We start from the raw sequence: 10298 nt of genomic DNA on the forward strand, positions 1-10298 counted from the left end.
TGTACACCTTATCCCACACAACTGGTATTCATAGAGGAAGGATGTGTAGTGAGCATGTGTGCACCTTGCGCAATCACCTTGCCAAGTGAGACATGTAGTCCCTTCAGCATGTCCTGGGTCTGCCCCTGGGCCTCCCACCATTAGTGGTACAGATGCTACAAGTATCCACTGCCATTCATAATGACAGCTGCTCTGGCACCTCTTGGAGAACCTCACCAATGTGACACAACCCTCATGCTTTCTTGCCATATTTCTCACTGACAGATCCAAGGAGTGGTGGAGCAGGTACGTGATGAGGCTCGTGCACATGCACCCAGAGTCACAGAATCAGGCTTTATAAATCTGTTGAAAAGAATGCGTATGCGTATTTCTGTCTTTGTACACACAGTTTTAGTCGTGAATCTACATATGCATCTGGCCCCAGGACTTTGCAGAATTGTCCAACATTGACACTTTAATCTGGTGATAGTGTGAGTCTGCCATGTGAGTAATTAAAGGCAACACAGAGGGCCATGTGAAGGAGGGGTTAATAGGGGCCCACAGCTCAATTTTGCCCCACAACCCCCTACCAGATGAATCCAGCCCTGGGGTCTCATTCATAAAACAGTGCCTAGAATCTAGACTAAAACTTTATGTACGGACAAAAGCCAAAAATGGTGTGGGACAAAAAATATTCTACAATTTCTACAATCAGGCTTCCACCTCTCCATCGGCATCGCCAGTTTCCCATATCCAAAATGTTCATAAGCATGGGTCAAAGTTTCTCCCATCAGATCATGAATTTTGTGCGGAAAGAGAAGTACGCCTTATTCAGGCCTTGTTTTGTGCGTACGCCATGTTTATAAATGAGCCCCCTCTTATCAGTACAAAAATCACCTATACCTTTGTGGTCACGACAATTGATGCACAAAATTTAAGAGATTTTCCCATATAAGTAAATGAGCAGCAGCTTGTTGACTGTTCCCAACCTCAAAAACATTTTAAATAAATATATAAATGACAAACAAGTCTGCTTCCTTAATTTGTTTGCTCAAATTGTTTAGTGTGCAAAATGAGTTAGTCACAGGCCACTAAAACATCAATGGGAAAGATTAAGGAAGCTCTAAAATATGTTACGCCTTCCCATCATCATTTCTTTTCTTTGAAAAAAAAAATTCAGTTGAAGGCAGAGGTTTTTCTCTGGTAGAGAAGAGGGGCAGATCACAGACACAAATGGAAAGTTTGTCCAATCTGTAAGGAGAATTCAGCTCATTATCGCCCTGAAACGTAAAGGTTAATCTCACTTCCTCGACGACGCCATAGATGTGAAACTTGATTAGAACACATGTAGGTTAATTAGTGTGTCACGCTCGTCTGTCACACACAGTCAGTTGTATTACGGTATGACTTTAAATAATCTGAGATAAGAATATATGAGTCTTTAAAGCAGCCCCATTGATAAAGGGAAAACAGGGAAAATATTAAATTAAAAAGATATGTTACACCAGAATAAATAACCTTGTTTTTAGCCTGACAGCAATTTAAGTTCAACTTTAAATATTGTGATTACAACAGAGGAGCACTGTCTTTGTCAGTGTTAGAAAGTAACTGAGTACATTTACTCAAGTACTGCTCTTTAGTACAGTTTTGACATACTTTTACTGAGTGTTGAGAACTTTTAAAATCAACAAGTTACAGATTACAAGTTACCCTGTTAGAAATGTAATAAGTCGGGGCGTCGGTGGCTTAGTGGCAGAGCAGGCGGCAAGGCCGGGTTCGAATCCAGCCTGTGGCCCTTTGCTGCATGTCATCCCCTCTCTCTCTCTCTCTCCCCCTTTCACACTTGACTATCCTATCTATAAAGGCAAAATGCTCAAAAAAAAAGAAATGTAATAAGTAATGTAGCTATTTTAATTACTTCTTTAAAGCAATGAAACTAATTGATTACTTTTGATTACTTTTCTTGCAAACGTTTTAAAGTGTGCAATAAAGCTAAAAACAGTGACAAACTTTTATTAAAAGTTTTATTTAATATAATGGAGATTATAAATTGTTATATTCTACATGTAAGGCATTTACTGAAAAGAAAATATTTGTTTGTATCCCCTTCTTCATCACCAATATTTTTAATTTAATCATATTTTTCCTCAGTAACTGTAATAGATCACATTTATTTTGTAATTTAATCACGTTACTCCATTACATTTAACGAATTACTCCTCAACACTGTTTGTACTTCACTTGAATATTTCAGATTTTTGATATTTTACACCGCCACTACATTTCAGAGGGAAATATTGCACTGTTTTTTGGAATATGAAGTCATGTGATAGACTTGTATGATATGATGCAGAACTATACCACTAATAAAGTATCTAAAACATTCATATTCAAATACTTTTACATGTTTCCGTCATTAAAAATGTATGTATATTTCATCATACTGTAAAAGTCACTCTGCATGATGTGTATTTCACTTGTTATACTCTGATAATGAAACTTATTGTTATAATAATGTGATATTCCTGCTTAAGGAAACATGAGTACTTCTTCCACTGTGGTCATTTTCTTCTCTTTTTGTCAGTGTTAACCGACAATTACCTAATATGATGTAATGACTGACCTCATCACGCCCAGTCTGCTTGACTGTGATAACATTGATATGCACTCGTCATGAACTCACCTGAGGGTTGAGGGATGCCCAGAGGAAAACCCTGCTGAGTCACAGGTTCGGTCTGCCGCGCATGAACGACATTTAAAAGGACTCCACGCCACTCAACACTCACACCAGTCCCAGGGACGAGCTCACAGCAGGACACACACTGACCGGACACAGCTCACCTAACACAGAAAACAACACCATGGATTTTTGTTTCGCGACTTTTGCTGCTGTTTTGGTGCTCCTAGGGGCTGCATCCTGCGCTCCGACCGGACACCCTCTGCATGATGCATGCGGGGCTGTGCCGAGCAGCTCTCTGGAGCTCAATGACATCGCCAGATCTGTATCAATAAAGGTACGTTTTTATTAATTATTTACTATTTGAAATTATTAATGGAGATTACACCCAAAATAATGTTAACAACTTTTCCATACAACACCTAGAGAAAAAGTTAGGGCACTCAAATTGTGCTTTATATTACTATAATGCATGTCTGTAACACATATTGAAGTGTTTATTAACAGCAATTTATTAGTAACAAAAAAATTTAAAGTAAGAAGTGTTGACTGGGCAGATTTTACTCACTTGAAACTACCATCTTTCCTAAATCAAATGTATTTATTGAGCTATATTGCCTTTAAATTTTCTCTTTTTCTTATCTTGCATTCACTGCTTAATGTCTTTTATTTAACATAATGCGACACTGTTACTGAGCATGTTTTCCTCAAATTGTTTTTTAGGCACGAAATGGATCCAAAGATGTACTAAACTTCACCACCACCCTTGGTTGGATGGAGACAAAAGACATGTGTGACCCCGAGACTCTCAAACAGCAACCTGCGGTGAGCATAAACAATCAAATTAATGTCATTACATGCCTGCTGTGGCAGTGATAGGAGAACTGAATAGGGAAAACTACAAAAGACTTCAATTTACATTATAAAAGAACTAGTTCCTAATTGTCTTTCACTTCCTCTGTCCTCAGACATGTCTTGGCAAGATGCTCAACGTCCTGACCAGCTACATGTCTGCAGTGGAGAGGGTCGCTGGATTTGAAAGCTGCTCCAAATTTGTCAAAGAAGTGGAGCTGCCGATACACAAACTGCACAAAGACATGAGCTCCTGTGTGAAGTCCACAGCAGAGATACATCACCAGAAGGTAAGCTCGGTCGCCTGAATGAATGTTGCAAAAAAAAAAAAAAGAAAAGTGTGTGCAGCATTTATCAGATAAAACTTGACACAAGTTTACTGTTGTTTTCCGTTTCTACAGGAGTCCAGCACCAATAAAGAGGAGACATGGCCCAAAGGTCACTGGAAGGAGATTTATCTGTGCCAGTACACCATGGACAGACTCTTCTCCTTCTCCATCCTTGCCGCTCGTGTCTTTGCTGTTGGAGATCCGGCTCATCACACAGACATTGTGGCTCAGAAATGTAGAGCGTGAAATGTTTGCTGATGTGCAGCTGTAAATCGTACAAGCATCCTCTATGTGATCACATTGATCAAAGTCTCTTGTACAGCTCTCTGTGGCTGATGATGCATCGACAACAGTGTTTTCACTCTTGTTTCTCCCATGTACACATGGGTCTGTATTTCCAATGGGATTATTATCTAACATATTTATACTAATCATATTTATTGCATTTATTTATTGATATTTATTGGAATCAATTGTTATTTCTATGTAATTTTTTATGCAGAATCAATAAAATATTCATATCAAACCACTTGACTTTCATCATCATGTGTTGAGGTTCATAAATGATGTCACTGGCTTGTTCCTTCCACTGAAAACAGTCATGATAAACAAAGCCTCATTAAGCAACGTTAGGTAATAACTGCACTTTTCTGTGAATGAATTTCCGAAACAACAACCAGACAAATGTGTTGATATTAGAAGGAAGCTGTGCTTTCCTAAAACACTCCTGCCGCTCTCTGGACATCCACAACTTCCTGCATACTTCCTCCCAGTCAGTGTGTCTATTATACTGCACACTTCAGTTCCCTCACACACTCTGATGATGCAATGTGAATGTGCGAGTAGTAATTCAATGCAAAAAAAACAAAAAAAAACAGGAAGGCGTCATGTTTAAAGGGGAAGATGAAGTAGCAGTGAGCTCACCGTAAAGGTATTGAGTCGCTCAACAAGGAAGTTTATTATCAGAGTGACTCAATATCCAGAATTCATTCAACCTTTCATCCTGTCTTTGAAGGTAAAAACTCCAAAGTCTACCGCTTAGATCTGCAGGAAGAGCGTCAGCGCACCTGTCACAGCACAAATAACGTATTTAGCACCTGATCTAAACACAGACTTTCCAAAGTACTTACAAGAAAGGTAAGTGAATAATGACATGTTCAAGTAAGTTGCACAAACAGAAGGAAAGAGCAGTATCAATGTAGGCATGTAGCAAGGTGCAGTGTGAGGCTGTATTGCTCACTGTTATGAAAAACAAGCTGTCCTACATTTGATAATGATTTTTGGCAGTCATCATGAAGTAAATGCATCAGAATAAAGGTATATGGCAACCTACATGAGGAGGGTTCAATATGTTGTACCATACCATACCATACCAATTTATTTATATAGCACATTTAAAACAACAGAGCTGAGACCAAAGTGCTTTACAAGTAAAAGAAAAAACAGGTAACAACTCACAATCACAACTCATAAATAAAAAACATACACAGTGTCACATGAAGAACACCAATCACTCAAGCTGTGCTTGAAAAAGCCAAAGAATAAAAATGTGTCTTGAGGCGTGATTTAAACACCTGCAGAGTGGGGGCTTGACTAACATGCAGAGGCAGCTCGTTCCAAAGCTTTGGGGCTGCCACTGCGAAAGCCCGGTTTCCCCTGAGCTTCAGCCTGGATTTAGGGACGGCCAGGAGAAGCTGATCGGAGGAGAGGTAGATGGGTGCCAAGCCGTTAAGACACTTGAAAGCAAACAGCATAATTTTGAAATCAATCCTATAGTGCACAGGAAGCCAATGGAGGGAGGCAAGTACAGGGCTAATGTGCTCTTGCTTACGTGTACCTGTTGGCAGACAAGCAGCGGCGTTCTGGACTAACTGTAAGCGAGAGATGGAGGCCTGGCTAACACCAACATAGAAGGCATTACAGTAGTCAAGGCGGGATGTCATAAAGCATGCTTTACAGTTTCAAAAACAGAACATGATAGAAAAGATTTAACCTTGGACAGCCTCCTGAGCTGGAAGAAGCTCTTTCCCACTACATCATTTATCTGTTTGTCCATCTTTAGGTCAGAGTCGATTTTTGTTGTGAGCATGAACAGTGATGTGCAGGGTAGTGTTACTGTACATTTGTGTGAGGATGATGCAAGCAGGATGATCAACAGGTTACAGTAAGCAGTGGTCCAGGAAGTATTCTGATGCACCACCACAGTGTAAAAAAACTGCTACCGGTAAAAGCTCTGCATTTAAAATCTTACTTAAAGAAGCAGTGTGTAGGATTTAGTGGCCTCTAGTGGTGAAGATTGCAGATTGCAACCAACTGAAACTTCTCCGGGCAATACGCCTGACCATCACGGTGAAGAGGGAGCTGTGCCAGAAGGTAAAGCTCTTGATTTACTGGTCCATCTACGTCCCAACCCTCACCTATGGTCATGAGCTCTGGGTAGTGAATGAGAAAAGACTGAGATCGCGGATACAAATGGCAAAATGAGTTTCCTCTGTGGAGTGGATGGGCTCAGCCTCAGAATAGGGTGAGGAGCTCAGATATCTGGAAGGAGCTCGGAGTTGAGCCGCAGCTCCTTTGTGTCAAAAGGGACAAGTTGAGGTGGTCCGGGCATCTGATCAGGATGCCTCCTGGGCACATCCCATTAAGAGGTTGTCCAAGCACGTCCAACTGGTAGGAGGCCCCAGGGACCCAGAACACGCTGGGGATTACATATCTCATCTGGCCTGGGAAGTACTCTGCTCAGCGTGCTGCTCCCACAACCCACAGATGAAAATGGATGGATGGATTCATATGTTCATCACTTTAATGTTACATTCCGTAATTTCTTTAGTACTTAATTCACTGCTGAGTGGCATAACTTATAATACTACATCATAATTTCTAAGTTGATTTATATTTTGTATCAATAATCTGAATCCACAGCATAACTAAAGCTGTCAAATAAATGTAGTGGAGTAAAATGGAAATGCTTCCAAGTACATCCTGCACAGCTGTCATTCTAAAACACCTGTATTTGTTTTAGTATATTAATAGTATCTTTTTCATACTTAATTGTCATCATCTGTTCTACTGTTATGTTCTTGACTTTTGCAGTACTTTTCCTTTATTTCCTCTAAATGTGTTTGTGTAAGCACAAAACACAGAGGCAAAGCCAAGTCAAAACCATCCTGGCAGCAAACCTGTTATGATGTCATAAATTATGTAAAAAAAAAAATACAGCTTTTGAATAATTCACCATAAATTGATTAAACTTAGAATGCTACTGGTTGTAATGTGTGTACATTATAAAACACCATCAGTGTTTTTTAATGAATATATGCATAAAAATATAAAATATCCATTAAAAAAGTGTCTTAATAAATAACTCAGCAAACCTAAGTTCCTCAGGATGTCCCGCACATGTAATCTGTGGTTCATCCATGAGGTCACTTCCTTATTTAATTTCTTTACACAGCGCTTGTGTTACGGGGGAGGGAACTGCTGAGCGTGCCGGTAACAGCCTGTGTGTTTTTGTTTTCATTCCCCTGCCTCCTGTGCATGACTCATTTTTCCCCGTCCATAACATCTCTTGTGTCATAAATAAAATTATGCTTGAATATACTGTTTTCTGCAGTCACTGCACAAACTTAAACCTCAGTTCAGTTCAGTACTCCAACTTTTATTCTAGAAAAAAACAGTCTAGTTGTACTTTAGGATAAGTTTTCTCATCATCCAGCATCATTCTTGTTCATGAGTTCCACAACAACGATCTACACAGCAGCATTTTGATTCCATACTTTTGCTATATTAACTATGAACTGTGATGTTCAAGTGTAGATTGATTAGATTTGTGGTTTTTAGCCACACAGGGTGAAAAACTGGTGCACAAGACATTCAGTTGACGGGATGAGGTGTTAACAGTCTGCAGTGTATACAGTATACATTAATATCTGGGTTTCTATCAGGCCATGTTGAAAATGAATGAGCAGGTCTGCTTTGTGGAAATACTGGTTTAACAAGGTTGCATTGTCAGTGTGACCTTGATTTTTCAGGTACTTATTTCACCTGCTAAACCAACAAAAACAAACATTCCCATCTGGTTACTTCCTCAATTAAGTTCCAAGAAAACGTGATACAGCATGATTATATCAATATTATCTAACAAAATAAAAATAGAAATTAATATGAGTTTAAAAATAGCCCACTGTGATAGTAGAGTTGATCCATAATGACCATCCCTAATTTAATGTACACCAATCAGCCAAAACATTAAAACCACTGACAGGTGAAGTGAACAACATTGATCATCTTGTTACAGTGCAATGTTCAGTTGGGAAACCTTGGGCTCTGACATTCATGTGGATGCCACCTGACACGCTCCATCCATTTAAACACCAGTGCAGACCAGGCACCCCCATTATGGCAACGGTGCTCCCCAGCAGCAGTGGCCCCCCAGCAGGATAATGCGCCATGCCACACCACAAAAACTGCTCAGGAATGGTCCGAGGAATGTGACAAAGAGCTCAAGGTGTTGACCTGGCCTCCAAATTCCCCAGATCCCAATCTGATCAAACATCTGTGGGACGTGCTGTTACCCCACCTCACAACTCACAGGACTCAAAAGACCTTAAGCTAACGCCCTAGTGCCAGAAACCAAAGGACACCTTCCAGAGGTCCTGTGTCCATGCCTTGACATGTCAGAGCCAAATCCAGTCCAAGGAGCTCCCACCACCACCAGCACGTCCCTCAAATGTCCTGTAGGTGATAGCTAAATATACCTTTATTTAAAGAACGATCATAGGTTGTGTGATTTTAGTTAGCGAGCCGGCATCCTGGAAGCAAAAGGGGCGTTAGGGGCATGATGTGTAACACAACAGCACCTTCCCCTTGTGTGACACACAACACATGTGTCAGTAGCGCTTCCTAAAAAATAACAATAGCGTTACTAGCAATAACAATCATTTATTGACCCTGTTATATGGCAGTTGATCTCCTTCTCTGCTAGGTGGGTAAGGAGCTACCGGACCTCACTGTCTTCCCAAATTGTGAACATTTTCGGTCGCTGCTATTTTTGAGTTAGCTGCTAACTGCTTCAAGCTGCTTTTTAAATCCAGTGCAACCAGCACAAGTACCAGTGGTGCTTGGATGATTCTTAATTTCTCTCAGTTTGTGGTAATTTAATTTGACATATTTGACTTTATTTAGGAATATGTGTGCACAGTATAAACTAAATATATTGATGCTCCTTAAACTAGATTTTGACACAGATCCCTCTACTACACAGGGCTTGCCAATAATGCAGGATTCACCTTAGTTGATATTATATTTTAGGAGTGCAAATACTCAAGTGAAACCTGGGTGCCTCAAGACACAGCTGGTCTGTAGCACATAGCCCCATGACCAGGGATTCCCACGAAAGACATAAATCTTTAACAATGGTACACAAAATCACAGCTTCATTTTGAAGTGCTCAGTAATTTCCTGTAACAGCTGGGTACAGTTAAGCGAAAGTTCCTCAAACTGGATTTGATTTGGGTCTGTTTTCTTGTAGATTTTTTTTTCATGTAGATTTGGTGCTTTTTGGTGCCCATGCACACTGTTATGACATGTCATATGTAAACATGTGATGCAGTGCAACAGAGTGGTCCACTGATGTGGTTTTAAACAGTCTTTGGAGAACAATAGAGCTCTGTGGTACAAAGGGAAGCTAGATCAGGCTTTGACACTACTTGTTAGTAGAACATATGAAAACAAAAACTACAGAATATCACCACACATGTCCCTTAAGTATTTTCAACCACATGTGTCAAACCACTTTTTTACCAGCCACCAGTTCACCGATGTTTGGGCTGACGAAGAACTAAAACCACACTGTGAAAATAACCTGTGAAAATAAGTGTAAGTCCCACATTCAAAACCTTACCTTAGTAAAAGCATGTTAGTATTATAAGCAAAATTGATTTCATGAATCAAAACCAAAAGTAGTCGTGCAGTAAAATATTCCCAGTCAGTGTACTCCTGTTATATCTGATGTTTTTTTAATTAATATTACTGCTGCATGAACTTTAACTTCTTTATTTACTGTTGGGTAGTTTAATTTACAGCAATGCATTATATTCTATAAGCTCATCATGAGTTAGTGACATGGCTGTCACGTGAGTATCACAGATCTCTAAAAGCTTTTGTGGTGTCAGAAAAGCAGCCTCATTTTCAGCTTCGTGATGATGCACTTTCCAACTGATCCTAGACGGTTTTTATAGGGTTTGTTTTGCTTAATAAGTGGAAGAATTTTCCTAAACATATAAAATTAACATTTAATCCAGTCAGAAAAGTACAAAATTGCCATATTTGGAGTGTCATCTGTAAAGTAAATGAAGCTGTCAGACGAACGTAGTGGAGAAAAAGTATAATATTCGCCTCTGAGAAGTAGTGGACTACAAGTATAAGCTGGCATGAAGTGGAAATACTCAAGTAAAGTACAA

The 10298-nt window shown here is 39.7% G+C and overlaps 1 protein-coding gene across 1 annotated transcript; it reads left to right on the top strand.

The window, feature by feature from the left end:
* Positions 1-2775: 2775 nt before the first annotated feature.
* Positions 2776-4259, top strand: LOC126403102 (uncharacterized). Its single transcript, XM_050065559.1, has 4 exons — positions 2776-2993; positions 3380-3481; positions 3625-3798; positions 3910-4259. The coding sequence occupies exons 1-4, from the start codon at positions 2841-2843 to the stop codon at positions 4081-4083; spliced, it is 603 nt and encodes a 200-aa protein (XP_049921516.1). The 5' UTR covers positions 2776-2840; the 3' UTR covers positions 4084-4259.
* Positions 4260-10298: the final 6039 nt, after the last annotated feature.

Source organism: Epinephelus moara, chromosome 16 (assembly GCF_006386435.1).
Source record: "Epinephelus moara isolate mb chromosome 16, YSFRI_EMoa_1.0, whole genome shotgun sequence".
In the NCBI taxonomy this organism is placed as follows: Eukaryota; Metazoa; Chordata; class Actinopteri; order Perciformes; family Serranidae; genus Epinephelus; species Epinephelus moara.

Bases quoted from the DNA above. Each gene is read 5' to 3' on its own strand.
- LOC126403102 (XM_050065559.1), top strand. From the start codon at position 2,841: ATGGATTTTTGTTTCGCGACTTTTGCTGCTGTTTTGGTGCTCCTAGGG. The intron at 2,994-3,379 runs GTACGTTTTTAT...ATTGTTTTTTAG, and splicing joins CCAGATCTGTATCAATAAAG to GCACGAAATGGATCCAAAGA. The intron at 3,799-3,909 runs GTAAGCTCGGTC...CCGTTTCTACAG, and splicing joins CAGAGATACATCACCAGAAG to GAGTCCAGCACCAATAAAGA.